The following is a 19,722-nucleotide window of genomic DNA, read 5'->3' on the forward strand; positions in this document are numbered from 1 at the left end:
AACAAGATAATGAAAAAAAACATAGTGACAGAAGTCCAATATCACAGGGTGCCAATGGTTTGTAGGTTCAGTCAGAGCAGAAAAGTTAAAGTTATCACAATTTCACTAGACCATAAGGATCACCACACCTCAGCCAAGGGGACAGGGACATGGTAACCTTAGCTCATGCAGGAATTGAAGCCACCTATGCTGTCAGCATCTCTTTACATTGCAAACTGGCCATCCAGACAAGTGAGCTAAAATGACCCTAGTGCTCATGGAGATGCTGTTAGTTAGCACCTCCAGCAAGTAAGGGCTGAGGAACTGTCTTGAGTGATTTGGAAGAAGACTCCAGAAGCAGAAATTAACTGGAAGCTGAGAGTATGAAAACCTCTAGCTTTTGGTCTAGAAGTGTTGAGATGTCAGTAAGAAAGTTCCAGGAAACCATTACAACCATGCCAGCTGAACAAAGAGCTTTAAACTGGAGACAGACTGACCTTTTGCTGAGATTTGACTGTCTGTAATGTAGTTGTTAAGGGTATAAAGGTTGAATCATTGTTTCCAATGTTTGCATTAAGACTACTTCAGTGATGTCAATGACAGTGCCCTTACCTTAATAATGTCAGACACCTGGAACGCCGTAGCTGCTGCACTGGGATTAGATGTTGGGGTTGTCTTTACTCTATTCCTATTGATCCCTCTCTTCCACATTCAAGGCAGCATATCTTTTGTTACCCATTAATATCCCATAGTCACCCCGCCTTGCTGGGCAATTCTATGCCCAGCAAAATATAATACAGTTGAAAGACAGTGCTTTTAGAATTTCCTAAACAAGAGATCAGAGGAAATAGTCTTGTTTTTCTGAGGATGTCAATATTAATTGATAACAGGAGCAATCTCATTCTCTATCTGTAGTTATTTTTAAAAATTTTTTTTTTGTCAGGTATACTTGAACAGTTTATATTGGTTTTCACCCTGTACTAAGTGCTCTGCTGATTTTGCTTACATTGAGAAGGACACCAAAAAAAACTTGGACCCAGTTTTGAAATCTGTGGTGGCACTTGCTAATGAAGACTTTATTTCCTTTGCAGGGTGTATTTCCAGTAGCGTTTGTGCATATTAAAGATGCTGTCATCGAGAAGCGAGGGTATGAAGTTAAAAATGAAGCCTATCAATGTCATTCTTTAGCAAAGCTTTTGTTTTAAACTTTGTCTTTTGTTGTCAGTGCCAACACAGCACATTGTCATTACTGCTGCAGTTGCACCATGCTTACACAACAACGTATCATGTTAACTTGCTTTTGAATTGCATTTGTTAATGGTTGGGAGAGCTGCCCATATATAGGTGTATTGTACATGTGTCAGTAGAGTAGTTAGACTGCGTCCAACTACTTATAGGGAATCACATTGTGGGATGAAGGTGCACCTGTAGCCAGGACTGATGAGCAGAAAATCTGCATCGTTAACTCTAACAGTTCCAACTTGAAATGCATTTTGACAGCCTCCATCCACTTTATCATACATAAACCTTCAGAATTGACTGTTCAGCACTAGACAACAAGTGTGCTTGTTATAGCAATAATTCGGTGCTTAGTCTAGTGGTTTCTTTGATTGCATGTCAACTAATGGTATCGGAGATGCCAACTTCAAACTTTTTAGTGTCAGCCCTGGCTCGGCTGTAGAACTCCTCAGAAAACTAGGGCTCAAGTCTTTAGTGTGGTGCTGGTTAGGATATAAACATCCACTGAGCTCTTGTAGCTGAGTCAATGTTTAAGACCGCAACCAAGTGAAAGACCAAGCCAAGCGGCAGGATTACTATCACAGTGAAACATCAAGGTCAGGCTTCAGGAAATTGACACGCTGCTGGCTCAAAACCATGTTATGCTGGGCCATGTGTGGGGACAATATTTAATAGGAGGAAGGAGCAGGCTGGAAACTCTCATAAAAGTGTTGTGGGGTATGTCCCTTACTGAGCACAGAATAGATTGAGGAGACGGTGAACGTGCTGAAGACAGGTTTGTGTGGAATTTCTGTGATGGCGACTTGTTTAGAAATGCATCAGGATAGGCTTTGCCAAAGGCTTTTGCAGATGTCAAAAGAAGGGAAAAACAGGGTAGCACAGTAGTTCAGCGGTTAGTATGCTGCCTCATAGCGCCAGGATCCCGGGTTCAATTTCACCTGTCTGTTTGGAGTTTTCACATTCTTCCCGTGTCTGTGTGGAGTTTCCCCCCCAGTCCAAAGATATATAAATTAGGTAGATTAGCCATGGGAAATGCAGGGTTACGGACATATGGTAAAGGGGGGTGTGTCTGGATGGGATACTCTTTGGAGGGTCAGTGTGGACTTGTTGGGCCAAGTGGCCTGTTTCCACACTGTAGGGATTCTATGAGAAGAGTCAGTGAAGTGTCAACCATTGACTTAAGCAGTTCACAGATGATTTCTGTATGTTGAGTGGTAAATCTCCTTTATGCCTAATCACTTTAAAATATCATCCAGTGTCAAAAGTTTCTATTAATAATTTAAACTCTCTTGGTAATCTGTTGGATTTCTTGAAGAGACCTGACAGATTACAATAGAAAGTAAGGTACAGGAGGTAATGACGAGACGCTGAGGCTGCACACACTTTCCAGCATTTTTTACCTTTCCAGTCAAATCGCCCTCCCACTGAAGTTCTGAAGATGACTTGTACTGGATTTGAAACATAACTGTTTCTCTCTCCACTGATGGTGCAAGACCTATTGACTTTCTGGCAGCATTTTCTGTGTTGGATTTCACCATCCAAAGTGTTTTGCCTTTATGCATGGTGTATAATGGATGGCCAGTCCCTCAGACCTTTGTGTTTGAATTCCCAACATCCACATTCTGCTACTTTACTGCTGCATTGACTTGGTCCTTAAAAATTAAATGATGAACTACCAATTGACAGGAGGCATTCTAATGATTTCCAAAATCATTGCACTAAATTTAAACAAGAAAAACTGCAGGCATTTGGACGAAAACATACAAGGGAAAAAGAAATAGAAACACAGGATGATAATCTTTGATGAAGATGTGTGGAACAATATTCATGTGATATAGACTAATTAGGCTGAAGGGTTTACTTCTGTTCAATAAATTCTGTGCACTGTGCATGGAAAAACAATGCTCTGTGCTTTAGCCAGCTGATTACTTCAGCTACTTTTGTGTAATGATTTGAAAACTGAAAGCTGGCACTAACAGATGGTGGAAGCTACAGTGTGGAGTCGCATAATACCTGTCCCTGTATACTCACCAAGTTGTGTGCCTCCTTCCAGGAATAGGGAGAACATCTTCTCTGCAGAAATGCCTTTGGTTCAAGAGGTCACTACCACACTGAGAGAATGGGGCATCATCTGGAGGCAGCTTTACATGGTAAGGAGTGAGCGTAAGTGGCCATGTGCTTTCCCAAGTGTGAGAGTGATACCTAGTTCTGTCGCGCCACCTCTCACTTTTCCCTCTCCACTCCACTGTTGCTATATTATCAAACTTGTGACAATACTGCGGCTTTAAGAGATGTGTTTTGTCCTGGTTTCTTTAAGAGAGATTAGGGGACAGATAATAAGCAGTCCATGAGAAGATAGACAACTTGTGAACCCTTCAGTGCTTTCATTAAAAATCTGAAATAATAGAAGCAGCCTGAATGAGTGTGGTCAGGTTCCAGAGATTTTAAGTTCAGCTTTCAGCAGTTGCTGTTGGAGTCCTGAAGAAGTGAAAGCTATTTTTTACCCACTCTCAGTTACAGCCAAAAGCTGGGGGTTGTCTGCCTGCTGCAGGAGCTGCATGTGAGATAATCGATTTTCTGAATTTGCTGTTTTGTTAAGGATATGTTTGTGAGATGTTACAGTACTGCAGCAGTTAATTACTAATACTTACAGTGCTTATTATTTTGTTAAGTTTTCCCATATAGTTAAATTATTTCAATTCCTTCTGCCTTTTCTTGTAATTTAACAACAGTGGATGAATAAAGTGTGTTTTGCTTTAAATCTGATAGTTTGACCAATCAAGCATCTTACATTCTCCTTTAAATTAAGAACATTTTGAGTGTAGAATATCTTCTGAATATTTTGAGGGGGATTGGACTGTCCATAACAGACTGTTTAAGTTATGCAAGGGCAGAAATTTCCACAAGTACTGGGAAAACTATATCATTGATTTCCAATGACGTTCCAAAATCTGTTCCTGAGCTACCAATTCCATCCTTCTCCACAGCAACCATCTGAGGTCAAATCAGATTTGTTGCTACCTGCTGGTATAATTGACCCTGAGATGAGCTTCTGATCACCTAAGACTAGCTAAAACAATAAGAAAGAAACAGAAAATACTTTTTTTATCCAATCTGTGGATGTCACTGTCTCTGGCTAAGGCAGAACTTATTGGCCATCCCTAATGACCCAAAGGGCAGTGTGTCTCTCGGTAGATCATGGCAATCTCTAGGCTAGCCATTTGGCAACCCCCGGTGGTCTCTCAGGTCAGTGAGACAATGTCTCGGTGCGCGAGTGGGTCCTGCCCAGGCATGTTCCAGGCTCAGCAGGAGGAGATTAGGGAGTTGGTAGCTTCAGCAGCAGCGATGGCATCGTGGCCCGACGCTGGGAGAGCGAGCGGTGAGGGAGCTTTCCCACTATCTGTGGTAGCAGTGAGAACAGGCAGCTGAGGTCTCCCGGAGAGCAGGTTAAGTGGAGAACTCATCAAAGATTGTTGAGCTTTTACATAATTCCTTCGTTTCCGAGTTAAAATTAAGAAGGACTTCAATGTTAACCAGTACCTTATTTCTTTATTTTTCTACTTATTCTAGTACTTAACCTTTTAACTTTGTTTCTGTTACTATTTTGTGTCTAGGTTTTTTGTACCTAGGTACCTTAATATTATGTGTGGAAACATTATAGTCTTTTCACTATACTCCTATACTGGAATACATGTGACAATAAGAGTCTGGAGTAAAGGATGGCAATTTCTTTCTCGAAAGGACATTAGTGAACCAGATGGGTTTTTTTTCAAATGATCCCTTAATTGCAGATTCTTTATTGCATTTGAATTCTACCATCTGCCATGGTGGTAATTGAAGCCAGGTCCCTAGAGCATTAGCTGCATTGCTGGAGTAACTCTCCAACAATAATACCACGATGCAATTACCTCTTCTTGGAGGTGCAGATGCTGGATATCAGAAACAAAAACAGAAATGGTTAGGAAAACCCAGCAGGTCCAGCTGCATCTGCAGAAAGAAAGCAGAATTAACATTTCAGGTGCAGTGACTCTTAGGTGCTGAAACATTTTTTCAAGCAATTTCTGTTTTGCTGACCAAAACTATCTACACTTCCATTTTCATGACTATATCAAGTTCCTTTGCTTGCTTCAAATAAACCTGCCATAGTTTTAGGCGCCAACCTTCTTTTCTCCAAGGAGAACAAGCCCAGTTTCTCCACCCTAAACTTGTGGTTAAAATCCCCTATCCCATAGGCCATTCTAGTTTGTTGGTTCCCTCCCCCGGGACCCTCATATTCTTCCTCAAGGATGATGGCTAGAGCTGGATGCAATATTCCCGTATGGTCCATCAAGGAAATGCTCATCACAACTTCCCCCCTCTGTAGTTTATGAAGACAACATCTGATATGCTTGGCTAATACCCTGTCAATAAGCCTCATGACCCTTAAAGATCTATGAACATGCCCCAGGTCCCTCTGTTCCTACACACTCACTAAGACTCTGCCATTCAGACCATACATCATACTAAACTTGAAATGTTAACTTTGTTTTCCCTCCTCTGATGCTACCTATTGAAATATTTTAGCTTTTTCTACCTTTACTTCAGATCTCTAGCATTCACAGTATTTTGCACTCATTATCCATTGAGTTCATACTGGTTTTCTCTACCTTCTGTGCCAAAATATGTTGCCCTGATCTGTATTAAATTATATTTGCTTATTGTCCATGGATTCTTCATACTCTATGTTTGTCCATTGGTATCATTGTGCAAGATTTTGCCTTCCTCCTGGCTTACAGGAGGCCTGTAGTCAAGCCTGTGTGTGACAGATGTGCTCACAACCCCAAGCTTGTATCAATGTGTTCATACACCAGATTCTGTCTGCCCTGATACGTATTCCTTTAAATTAGGTGCATTACCCACTACAGTACTGAGTCATGCAGGCCAGGATGGTCCCAAGTTTGACTCCTGACATGTGGGGAGTGTATGAGCCAAGTGGGGTAGCTGCAGACAGCGTCAGTGCCTTTGGCAGTAGTACATGAGAGGGTTAAGAGGCAATTTGAGAGATGTTTAGGAGTCTATGCAGAGCACTTTTGGAGAGACAGTTTTGAATGGCAGGAAGATCACAGACTAGAGCAGGCACCAATTTAAAGAAACAAAAAGTGGCATGAAAAATATTTTTTCCCCTGCAATGCACAGTTAGGGGCAGCATGTTGGCTGCCTCTCAGTGCCAGGGACCTGGATTCGATTCCACCCTCAGGTAACTGCCAGTGTGGAGTTTGCATAATTTCCATGTGTCTGAGAGGTTTTGCTCTGGTTTCCTCCCATAGTCTAAAGGTGTGCAGGTTAGCACGTGGATTGCCCAGGCTAAGTGGCTCACAGTGTCCAGGATGTGTGGGCTAATGGGATTAGCCATGGGTAAAGCAGGGTTACATGGATAGGATAGGGTAAGGGGATGCGATGCTCGTCAGAGGATCAGTGTGGGCTTGATGGACCAAATGGCCTGCTTCACAATGTAGGAATTCCATGGAGGATCTGCAATACACTCCCAGGTGTACGGTGGAGTCAGGTTTAATTGAGACACTCTAAAGGGATTTAGATTATTTGGAATGTGCAGGGCTATGGGGAAAGTTGGTGGAATGGGTCTTAGTGAATTCTTTCTCGAGAGAATGAGAACAGACATGATGGGCTGAACTGCCTTCTCCTGCGCCATAAATATTTTATGAATTTATGAAATTCAGCTCAGGTGCCTGCTCATGATTTATAATGAGCCAAGCTAGGCAGTGCATGTTTTTTATTCTGTCTCAAGGTTTGGGCCTTGCTGGAGAGAGCATCGTTTGTCACCTATCTCGAATTGTGTGGAGGTGCTGGTGTTGGACTGTGGTAGACAAAGTCAGAAATCACACGACACCGGGTTATAGTCCAACAGGTTTATTTGAAAATGCAAGCCTTCGGACCCTTGCTTGTTCTTCAGGTATTAGTGAGGTGGTATCAGAAATTATAAGTAAAAGATCAAAGGGTCACACCACTGTTGAGGATGTAATAAACAAACTTAAGATACTGTTAAATCTTTAATCAGTTACAAGTCTGTAATTTATTAATATGCATTTGTAAATCCCCAAATTCCTTTCAAGTCACTGTCTCTCACACACATGTAAATCTATGGGGTGAATTTGTATTTGCAGATACATTCTATTTTGTTCAAAAAGCACTCAATTTATAGACAGTCAGTCAAAGTGGCATTTTATAAATTCTAACTTAAGAAATAAAACCAGTCTGACTCCAAACCAGAACAAAAACAGATTCAAAACAAGGCCTCACAGCTAACATGCATTGTCTGACCTAAAATGTCACCTCTTCCTTACACTGACAAAACCTTTAGTTCTCTCAGGACCATGACTTGAAAGGAATTTAGGAATTTCCATACACATGTTAATCAATTGAAACCTTCTGACAGATTAAAGATTTAACAGTATCGTAGGTTTGTTTTAATATATCCTCATGATTGATGTGACACTTTGACTTTTTACTTCTAAATTCTGTGCCTGATACCACCTCAGTAACACCCGAAGCAGGAGCGAGGCTCCGAAACATTATATTTTCAAATAAACTCGTTGGACTATAAACTGCTGTCATGCAATTTCTGACCTTATCTCTAATTGCCCATGAATTGGGCCAGTCCAGAGGGCGATTAAGAGTCAAGCACATTGCAGTGGGCCTGGAGTAATATGTAGACCAGAGCAGTTTCCTTTCCTGAAGGACATTAGTGAACCAGACGGGTTTTCACAAAAGACATTTCATGGTCATGATTAATGATGCCATCTTTTATTGCCAGATTAATTAATTTAATTTAAATTCTATTAACTCTCTCTCTAGGATTTGCACTGTGTCCTTTGAATATTAAGCTGGGGCTCTAGGCTTCGAGCACAGTGATATAACCACGATGTCATTGTCTGCCTATGAATGATTAGAATATGCCACAAAAGTTAGTTGAGGCAAATTACTGAATATATTGCATGTAGTGTGGACATTGCTGGCATTTGTATTTAAATGGAAGCTAAATAAATACACCAGTAAGAAGAGAATATTAGATGAAAAGAGGTTCAGACAGAGTGGAGTAGAGACACTAGCACAGGCCAGTTGAGTTAAGTGGTTTTTGTGATGTGTAATTCTGTACACAAGTGAAAAAGCTTAAACACACATACTAACAGATTCAAGAACAGCTGCTTCCCCACTAATTTTAGACGCTTGAATGGACCCTTCAAATTTTAAGTTTATTGCTGATCTCGATCTTGGTGCTCCTTCTCTGCAGCTGTAAAATATATTCATCGTTCTGTTCTATTACCCCTATGTACTTTCTATGGTATGATCTGCCTGTACTGCATGCAAAACAAAACTTTTCACTGTACCTGGGTACATAGAGTCTTAGGGTCATAGATATGGAAACATATCTTTCAGTCCAATTTGTCCAGGCTGACCAGATATCCAAAATTAATATGGTCCCATTTGTCAGCATTTGGCCCATATCCTTCTAAACCCTTCCTATTCATGTACCCATCGGGACACTTTTTAAGTGTTATAATTGTACCAACCTCAATCATTTCCTCTAGCCATTTAGTCCACACACACACCACCCTGAAAAAGTTGTTCTTAGGTCCCTTTTAAATCTTTCCCTTCTCACCTTGAACCGATGCCCCTCAAGGTTTGGACTTCCCTACCATACAGAAAATACCTTGTCTATTCACCCTATCCATGCCCCTCATGATTTTATCAAATCAAATCAAAGTGAGCTGTAAGAGTCTTGTGGAACGATGGTAGTGGCTCTACCTCTAGCTGTGAGTCCAAGCATTTATTTTAAAAAGAACATTACAAGAGAGTTATGGATGGTGTCAGATGCTTCCAATTAAGAAATACACTTAATCAGCTCCTTTAAAAGAAAAGGGATGAAACCTGTTGCTCACAATATGGAGACAGATTTTGTTCTGTTCCAAATAATCCAACACACAATCTGCTGAATCATTTTATTTTCATACTTTGTTATTCTGGGTTTTATATCTTAAATTGTCTTGTTCTTAATGTTACTAATCATCACAAAAGTGTTGGTGAGAGATAGTAGGAACTGCAGATGCTTGAGAATCTGAGATAACAAGATGTAGAGCTGGATGAACACAGCAGGCCAAGCAGCATCAGAGGAGCAGGAAGGCTGACATTTCGGGCCTAGAAAGAAGGGCCTAGGCCTGAAACGTCAGCATTTCCTGCTCCTCCGAAGCTGCTTGGCTGGCTGTGTTCATCCAGCTCTACACCTTGTTGTCACAAAAGTGTTGGGCTCTGTTTTCCTTATTCACTTGTGGGATGTAGGCTTCGCTGGCTGTGCCAGCACTAATTGCCTGCCCCCAGTTGCTGTTGAGAAGATGATGGTGAGCTGCCTTCTTGAAGCCCTGCAGTTCATGTGCTATCGGTTGACCCAGAATGCCCTTACGGAGGAAATTCCAGGATTTGGACCCAGTGACAGTGAAGGAATGGTGATAAATTTCCAAGGCAGTGGTTTGGAAGGAAACTTACAGGTGGTACTATTCCCATACATCTGCCATCTTTATTTTCTAGAGGGAAGTGGTCATGGGTTTGGAGGTGCTGTTTAAGGGTCTTTGGTGAATTTCTGCAGCGCATCATGTAGATGATACATGCTCCTACTGCTGAGTATCAGTGGTGGATGTTTGTGGATGAGGTGCCAATTAAGCGGGCTGTTTTGATCTGGATGGTGTTCAGCTTCTTGAGTGTTGTTGGAGCAGCACTCATCCAGGCAAATGTGGAGTATTCTATCACACTCCTGACTTGTGCCTTGTAGATGGCGGACAGGCTTTGGGGAATCAGGAAGTGAGTATTCCTAGCCTATGACCTGCTCTGGTAGCTACAGTGTTTATATGGTGAATGCAATTGAGTTTCTGGGTCAATTAAAACCCCAAATTGTAAATCAATTGTTGGTGATATCAACTATCTGATAGTTGATCAGTGATGGTAACACAATTGAGTATCACGGTTCTGGGGTTAGATTGTCTCCAATTGATTTGCTAGTTATGTTTGCTTTTCCAGGGAACTGAAAAGTCACAAGCCCTCTGTCTGCTGGGCTTTTACCTGATTTGTTGACTTGCTGAGAGCATTCCATGCACTTCATCCATCAATCCATTGTTTGGGCTTTTGATTCGAAACCACTGACCACACAGGCTTTCTGTAAGAGGTTCTGCTGTGAAAACCAAATTGTCTTTGCGATCTTCTTTGACTATATGGTCAAACCCCATTCTTGGAGGTCAGCAATAAGAACATATGCCTCTTTATTCACACGACAGACCTTAGTGTGCAAGCTGTTGTCCTGAGCTCACTCTTTCAGCAGCTCATCTCGCCGAATGTAGACACTTTTCCTGAATAACCAAGATTGTGAGAGCTGGCAAAAAGAATTCTTGCCGTGGGTGTTGACTGGCATGGAGTTTGCATCCAGTGAGCCCAATTAGGAATGTCTCCAAGAAGCTGTTTAATACCAGTTTGTTTAGCAAGGACAAAGACTCTGGTGGAGATTGAGCAGCTTAGGAGGGGGTAGGTGCCAAATTTTACTGACTTCTAGGGGTTGGGAGTCTCTGTGGAGCAAAGGGTTCCCATGTGCATAGTTCTCGCTAATTTTCTTTTCTTCTTCTGAATGGACCTCCAAGATCCATTCGCAGCAGAGACCCCTAGAATTGGATGTCAATGCTATATGCTGATCACCATGTACAGACCTGCAGATGAAGCTGCCTGGCTCCACAGCTTAGAGAAAACCTTGCCTGTGAGCCCTGATAGAGGTCACCAGGGCTTATTTGGACTGTCTTTTCAAGCAGCAGTGGACACCGTCCACATTTGAAGGTGCAGAGATGGCCATGGGGGTTCATTTTAAGTGGCACCATTACCCTCCGAGCAGGAAGGCAGCCCTCCATTTTCCTTCCACTTCTCCGTCAACCATCCCATTTGATTTTCTGAGCCCCACATGTCTGCACCCCTTTATCCCACCCCTGCAGAAAATTCAGCCTGGTGCACGTGAGACACACAAACCTACAGGTTTGAGGTGGAGCAATGGCTGGGCTATAGTTTCTGCTATCAATCAACTCTGTGGGTGGGCTACAGTGGATGAGCAGAAAAAGGAGGTGAAGTAAGTATCCATAAGAACATAACTGGGGGAATGGGGAGCAGCATTGCATTTTATTTCGGGACATCTAGAATTGCACTTCCCCATTAGCCTAATGAGGAAGGCCATCAGCATACAGGGCATTGCTGGCCAGTACAGTGAGAAAGAAAGTATGTCTCAGAAAGTGGGGGAAGCCTTGAAGAGTTGATGCAGTGGTTTTGCATCCAGCGGGAGATCATGTTCTGATTCCTGACCACACATTAGCAAGTGTTTCACTTACCGCAAGGTGTCTCTACACCTTTACTGACCTGCCTGCACTGGGGGAAAATGCCATAACACAGCTTTTACTGCCACGATAAAGATTAAACTCCAATGATGTAACATCACTCACCTTCTTTACTTTACTGCTTCCCATGCACTTCCAACTGGCCTCTTAGTCACTAACCAGCAATGAGCTGTTAAAATGGTACCATTATGAATGGTGGGCAGGATGAGTTCAAAACCATCTCCAAGCCCATTCCAGTCTCCTTCAAAACACTGCTCATAGGGCTTGGGATGTGAGTCAGACCGTTTCACAAAATTTGAGAATGATGAGATACTTGCTGTGCAAAATGAGCAGATTGGAGGCAATTTGAGCCTACTAAAAAGGATGAGAGAAGGATTGAGTTAAATATTGATTTTCCTTTCGTTTTTGGCCTCTGTAGAAACTGAGAGTGAAATAATTTTGATTTTGAGTTGCCTTCGCACTTGGCAAAGGAATGACACAGTGGCTCAGTGGTTAGCACTGCTGCCTCATATGGGACCTGGGTTCAATTCCAGCCTTGGGTGTCTGTCTGTGTAGTGTTTGCACATTCTCTCCATGTCTGTGTGGATTTCCTGCCACAGTCCAAAGATGTGCACATTAGGTGGATTGTCCATGCTAAATGGCCCATAGTGGCTAGGGATGTCCAGGCCAAGTGCGTTAGCCATGAGAAATGCAATCTTGTGGGGTCGGGGTGGGATGCTGTTCAGAGGGTCAGTATAACTGGATGGGCCAAATAGCTTGCTTCCACACTGTAGAGACTCTCAGAATTGCAGAAGTGTAGACATGAAATAGTTTTGTAAGTTTTGTGCCTAGAACTCACTCAGGATTGCTCTAATTTGTTGATTCCACATTGACTTGTGAATGCTGAAAGACTTTGCCTTCAGGCTATGTTAGATACGTGACAGTATGTGCTACACAGCCTGGCTAAATCCTTACACTTGAAACAAGGATGTTGAATCCTTTTCCATAAATGACAATTGATGTTAAATTAAATGATGATTTGAACTCTGAGAGTTATGCAGTTTTGTTAACTAAAATGAGGCATAAAGGAAAGATCTTTGAAATTAGTTTGTGAATCAGCTATGACCTGATTGAATGATGGAACAGACGCGAGGGGATAAATGACAAACTTATATTGCTATCTTCTCATGGCCCACAGATATTGCCTGTTCTACATTTAGATGGAACATTTATACAAATCATGTGACTGCAAATCTGTTGGAGGAGTCAAATAAGTGATATTATGCTTTATTATTTATAGTCGCTAATTCGTTGTGTTCTTAATTTTCAAAATACTATGTTCTACGATTTTTGAGAGAGAAATGAGTGCTATTTTGGGACAGGTTTGTAATGTGGTTCATGGACATCAGGAACTCAGTTGAAATTACCCATTAGCCTAATTAGCCATTAATTTCCTCCAGGCTGCTTGTCATTTTTTCTGCATAAACTTTTTTTTAAAACAACTTTTTTCTAGTTCAAGGTTCTAAATTTTCAGTGAATGACATCGACTGTATTTGATCACTATACTTGTCTCTAATTTGCAGATGTTCGGCTAACGGCACTGGACCACTTGGTATACTTTTGAGGCTATGTACAGAGTTGCATACTTAGAATTGAAGGGATCAATTTTTGAATGAGAATTTCTGAGATGCAAGCTTTGTTAAGAAGGCCTTCCTTCGTTGTCCTCGAGAAGTTGAATTTGCTTTTGAATGGCTTGCTCAGTACTTCAGAGGGAAGTTGTTGAAGGTTGGATGGATGTCATTGAGTCATAGGGTCAAACACATGGAAACAGGCCTTTTGGTCTAACTAGTAGACACCGATCACGTTCCCAAACTAAACTTGTTCCACTTACCTGCGTTTGGTCCATATCTCTTCAAACCTTTCCTATTCATGTACTAATCCAAATGACTTTTAACCATTGTAACTGTTCCTGCATCCATCACTTCCTCTGGCAGTTCTTTCCAATTATGAAGAACCCTCTGTGTAAAAAAGTTGCCCCTCATGTCCTTTTAAAATCTTTTTCCTCTCATCTTAAAAATATACCCTGTAATTTTGAGCTCCCTGACTTACGGAAGAGACATTTGCCAAGCATCTTTATCTACAACCCTAATGATCTTATAAACCTCTATAAGATCATCATTCAAACTCCCACGCTCCGGTTAAAAAATAGTCCCAGTCTATCCAGACTTTCCTTATAACTCTAACCCTCCATTCCTGGCACCATCCTGATCAATTCTTTCTGAACCCTCTCCAGTTTAATTATATCCTTCCTATAACAGGACAACCAGAACTGTACACAATACTCCAGAAGAAGCTTCACCAACATCCTGTACAATCTCAACAGGACGTCCCAGCTCCTACAAACAAAGTAGTGAACAATGAAGGCAAGCATACTAAACACTTTCTTAACCACCCTGCCTACCTGTGATGCAAATTTCAAAGAATTATGTACTTGAACTGTTAGGTTTCTCTGTTCAACAACATTACCTAGGGCCCTAACATTAATGGTATAAGTCCTGCCCTTGTTTGTATTACCACAGTGCAATACCTCGCATTTATCCAAATTAAACTCCAACTGCTACTCCTTAGCCCATTGATACAATTTGTATCATCATTAATCACGGGCGAGATGCTGTGTCGCATTTAGGCTACACTGTGTAAGAAGAGAGCATAGGGAGCACTTGGACAAATGCTTTGTCTCATTTGCTGATGCCGGCTTTTTCTTGGAGAAGACAGCATTCACAGTCTCAAATTACCCTGGTGAGAATTGGGTTTTGTTCTGCTGGAGATAGATACGACAGACTGTCAAACTGTTATGCCAAACCCCAGAGGGACCACTTGAGGGAAATGACTCCTACATTACCAGACTTAATCCAGTTTGTACCAGTGGCAATGCCATTCCTAGTGAACATTGACATGTAGGAAAAAAACTATCCCTGTCTAGCTAGTAGATGTTGTTTTGATTTTGGGGCATTGAGAATGATGCATTATTGGGCCTTGTGTTCGACACATGTTAAAATTTACCCATTACTGCTCTCTACTGCAGGCTAGTAAGAAGGAAAAGTATCATCAGGTTCGCTCCATGATGTTTGACTTGATGGAATGGCGATCTCAGCTACTTTCTGGAACACTGCCCAAGGATGAACTGAAAGAACTGAAACAGAAAGTCACCTCTAGAATTGATTACGGCAATAGGTAATTATATGAAGGCCGTTGGCTGATTTACCAAATTTTCCACCCCATTGTGTTCAACCTTGGTGGTGCTCAGTGTGATGAAACTGAATGTGGTCAAGCCCTTTCCCAGGATCCATTTTGTCAACAAATAATGGTTCAGTGTGTTGTTTATTCTTTTTGAATGGAGACTTTCTTATCTCCTGTCCCAGAGGTTATACAATGCAGAGACCATCAGTGTTTTTTTCCCTCATATTGACATTATAGCTCAATGCTCAGAAAAACTCTGTAAACGGGGCAGTAAACAGGTTGATCAAATTAATCATCCACAGTTTTCAATTCTTTACAGGCTGTTGAAAAATTGTGAAGACAAATTCTTTAACCGGGAAACAGAATTTGTTCATATCCCAGAAGGGTTTCGGTGAAAGTCTGATCTATTTGATTTAATTAAATAGATCAAACTTTATCATCTTCCCACCATTATTTCCTTTCTTTCATAAACTAGCTTGAGAGAGAGAAAGAGCCCATCGCTTTTTTATTTCACCGTCAAGGACGTCTTCAGATCATCCTTTCAGATCTGGAAAGTTCCAGATTTTCTTTGCATTGGTCTCGCACATGTGCCCTCCACATTGGCAAGTTTGGCATTGGCTTTTATAAAAGTATGAGGGTGACATTCATCCTGATAATGTCTGAGACAGGGAGACCTGTTCAGAACCTTCTTGTCCTGCCACAAATTGAGGCTCTTCATTCTCATTCTATTGCCGGAAAGGGAGAGAGAGAGAGAAAGAGAGAGATCGAGGAGAGAGAACAGTATTGTCAATTTTAGGGAAGGCTCAGCAAATCTTGTTACATTCACGCACTTGAAAGGCCAGCAGCAGATCGAGAACCCAAAAGCTGTCACCCAAAATCTGAGGTCAGCAGCACAATTGAATGGCACCACTGCCTGCAAAATGCTTGATTTCTGCCCAGACTGACAGGTGTAAGGCCGCATCTGGTTGTAATTGCCTTGTGTGAAAAGAGTTAAAAAAAACTTCCATTCAGTTCCAAATGAATGGCCCACAGCACAAAACAAACCCTAACCGAACACTAGATTGGCATCATGCTTGGAAAAGGTTCAGAATGGTAGCTGTGGGATTCTTGACACTAAAGCAGTTGAGCTTTGCTTCTGTGAGGTTGGATTGAGGCACATTGTTGGCACACTGTACATTATTAGGGAGGGTTCACTGACATGATTTGGAGTTCCATTTCCCACCCCACCCCCGCTAATGTCCTTGACCCTGACTCTCAAAATTAAATGAAATTTATCCAGCTTCCAATTCAGTTCAAACATCCCCTTCACCCCCTTCACCACCGTGTCCCTGTTCCTCTTGCAAGTTTGCAGGTACTGAGCAAATCCAACACCCTTCCCATCTCTCCGCTCCTTCCCAGTGGAATTGTTTGACAATATCAATGAGCAATTTTCACTTGAGGGGTAAACTGGTGAAATGGGATCTTTGCCAACCATAGTTATTTTCCCCAATTTTAGTTTGCCTTGATCAATGGAAACAGGAATCAAGTTTGACCTATAACAGGAACAGTTCCGCTAGCTGACCACTCAAGCCGTGAGCTCCAAAAATCTCTAGGTAGCTGCTAACCCAAGAGGTATAACTACTTGGGTGAGGTGTCAGAGTGGTAAACTCCACTTGTAGCTCCATAAGTGCCAAGTTAAAAAGTAGATAGTTAAAAGGAAAAGTAAAGGAACAAAAAGAAATCTGACTTTATGTTCTTATTATGATCTTCTCTGCAGGATCCTTGAACTTGACCTTGTTGTCAGAGATGAGAATGGCAACATTATGGACCCAGATGAAACCAGTGTAATTAGCTTATTCCATGCTCACGAGGAGGCTACAAAACAAATCTCAGAGCGTATAAAGGAAGAAATGGTATTGCTTTCATTATTTACTGACATGTTTGTGATTCTAAAGAATATAATAACTTGTGGTTGATATGGAAGGTTATTGAACCATAATAATGGTCCTCTTGAGACACCACCCAACTGAGTGAATCAAGGAAGGAAGAAAGAGAATAAAAATTACGTCACCTTTTGGATAGTAATGGTATGAAGGACAGATGGGGACAAGAATTCTTAGACTCTTCAGGAACGACTTTTACATCAACATGTTTCTGATCTGTGAGGAAGGAATCAGTGCAGGAGCTAGTTATAGTCATAGAGCCATTCAGCATGGAAACAGACTCTTCAGTCCAACTGATCCCGCTGACTAAGGTTCCCAAACTAAACTAGTCCCATTTGCCTGAAATTGCCCCATATCCCTTGAAAACTTTCCTATTCATGTTCCTGCCCAAATGTCTTTTAAATGTTGTAACTGTACCCATATCTATCACTTCCTTTGGCAATTCATTCCACAAACAACAGTTCTGGGGAATGATCGATAGTAGGAACTGCTGATGCTGGAGAATCTGAGATAACAAGGTGTAGAGCTGGATGAACACATCAGGCCAAGCAGCATTAGAGGAGCAGGAAGACTGATGTTTCGGGCCTAGCCCCTTCCATTTCTGAAGAAGGGTCTAGGCCCGAAACGTCAGCCTTCCTGCTTCTCTGATGCTGCTTGGCCTTCTGTGTTCATCCAGCTCTACACCTTGTCTGGGGAATGAGGTGGGTTAAGTGGAATTACTATCTGAAGGGGAGCATTTAACTAATATTGATCATAGTATCATAATGTTATGTTTTATAGCAAATGAAAATTTTTATTCAGAATAAGAATATCAAATTGATGGAGGGCCAACATCAACAGAGTGAGCATAGATCCAACCCAGATACATTGGAATCTAAGATTAGTAGGCATAATTAGACTGTAGCGAAGGGCTACTTTTAAACAGGAGATTGTTGGAGTACAGTAAAAGTATTCATGATGTGGATAGGTATAGCAAATAAATCCAGAGGTCCCTGGGTGATGAAAGAGAGACACAGTAAGCTGAAGTAGAACACGTGTGAATATGGCATCACTAGGCAGATTATGTAATTGAAAACCAGACTGAATATAGTAAATTCAGAGAGGAAGTGAAAAACACAAATTAGAATCAAAGAAAGATCATGAACTGTGCCTGGTAGCTAACATAAAAGGGAAGTGTGAGTTGTAAGAGAAATTTCATCAATCAGTGCTACATCACTGCCAAGTGATAAACCCAAATGTCTTTCAAGGATATTCTATTGATCCAGCTCATGGGCATCCAGAGAAGTGATGGCTCCAGAGGTGCAGGCAGAGGGAGAGCCCTCGTTGTTGTCAGTGCTCACACCAAGTCCAAATTCAGTTCAGCATCATTACCTTGCTCTCTCACCCACAATGAGGAGCTATCCGGCTGCCCTGATCAAGAGCTGGCACTATTTTTGAGATAGTAGGAACTTCAGACGCTTGAGAATCTGAGATAACAAGGTGCAGAGCTGGATGAACATAGCAGGCCAAACAGCATCAAAGGAGCAAGAAGGCTGACATTTCGGGCCTAGACCTTTCTTCTGAAGAAGGGTCTAGGCCCGAAACATCAGCTTTCCTGCTCCTCTAATGCTGCTTGCCCTGCTGTGTTCATCCAGCTCTACACCTTGTTTTATCTGGCACTATATTGTCAGGATTTGTCTCCCACTATTGGCATTTGCCTCCCAGTCTGTCTCTATGGCCCCAATCCTTGGTTGACTGACCCATGCTCCCGGGATATGTGTAAATTGCGTCATCCTTACATGCACAGACGGGTACATTATTATACATGAAACATAGTGACATCATTGTACACCTGTAAATGGCTTAGGAACCTCTGTTGAAGGAACTGACTTCACTGGGCCCATTTGTGCACGAGCAAGTGGCCATTTTCACAGTCATCTTTCCAGCTGGGCTAATTACTTCAAACAGGAAATCCAAAAGTCTTTACTTGGCTTGTAAATTGTAAAAGAGTCTAAAAAGAGAAGTTCAGCTAATTATGGACACAAAGGAGGATTTTCACATGGAGCCAGAGGGCATGACTGTTCTTCTGTCTTTGCTTAGGAATAATTTGTTGCCCAACTCATAATTACAAGTGGAGATAATTGAGATGCTTGATTGGTTTAACGTTGGTAAAACAGAGTTATTTAAATAGGCTGTTGCTATTTAATGCTGATAAAACACCCGGACTAAATGAGATACATCCAGGAATACTGAGGGAAGTAAGGGTGGAAATTGCAGAGATACTAATTATAATTTTCCACTCCTGCTCAGATAAAAAAAACTGATGCTAGAAGACTGGAGAATTATGAATGTTACCTCTTCTCAAAAATGTGCAAGTTTTAACTCAGCATGGCCAGTTAGTTTAACCTCCATGGTGCAAAAACTGTTAGAAATGATAATTCTGAATAAAATTTTTCATGACTTAGATAAATTGAGGTTAACTAAGGAAAGCTAACACAGATTTTTAAACAACAAATTATGTTTAACTAACTTAGTTGAATCTTTGGATGAAGTAGCACAGAAGGTTGATGATAGGAGTGCTGTAAATGTGTTGCAGATAGATTTCTAAAAGTGATTGACAAAGTGCTATGTAACAGAATTGTTAGCAAAGTTAGGGCTCAGGGTTTAAAATTCCCAATAACACAATGGATACAAAACTGGCTGAGTGACAGGAAACAGAGAAGAGGCAATAAATTACTATTCAGAGTACAGAAAGGTTGATAGGAGGATTCTCCAGGGATTGGTGTTGTACTTCTGATTCTCTTGATATATAATTAATGATGTAGACTGAGTATAATTTCCAAATTTATGGATGAACACAAAATTAGAAATAATGTGAATTGAAAGGAGGATAGCATTAAACTACAAAAAGACATGGACAGGTCAGTAGAATGTGTAGACAGTCAGCATAGAAATTTAATGCTAAAGTGATT

At 41.4% G+C, this 19,722-nt stretch overlaps 1 protein-coding gene across 3 annotated transcripts in view; it reads left to right on the plus strand.

Moving 5' to 3' along the window:
* LOC125458253 (dedicator of cytokinesis protein 2-like) overlaps positions 1–19,722 on the plus strand; it is a 604,879-nt gene that overhangs the window by 79,029 nt on the left and 506,128 nt on the right. For all 3 annotated transcript variants that reach the window (XM_048543364.1, XM_059650772.1, XM_059650774.1), the window contains exons 4-7: positions 1,071–1,126; positions 3,272–3,368; positions 14,695–14,843; positions 16,606–16,741. In XM_048543364.1, the coding sequence (XP_048399321.1) occupies positions 1,071–1,126; positions 3,272–3,368; positions 14,695–14,843; positions 16,606–16,741 (438 nt within the window). The remainder of the gene's footprint in view (positions 1–1,070; positions 1,127–3,271; positions 3,369–14,694; positions 14,844–16,605; positions 16,742–19,722) is intronic.

The sequence above is a fragment of the Stegostoma tigrinum genome, chromosome 13 (genome assembly GCF_030684315.1).
Source record: "Stegostoma tigrinum isolate sSteTig4 chromosome 13, sSteTig4.hap1, whole genome shotgun sequence".
In the NCBI taxonomy this organism is placed as follows: Eukaryota; Metazoa; Chordata; class Chondrichthyes; order Orectolobiformes; family Stegostomatidae; genus Stegostoma; species Stegostoma tigrinum.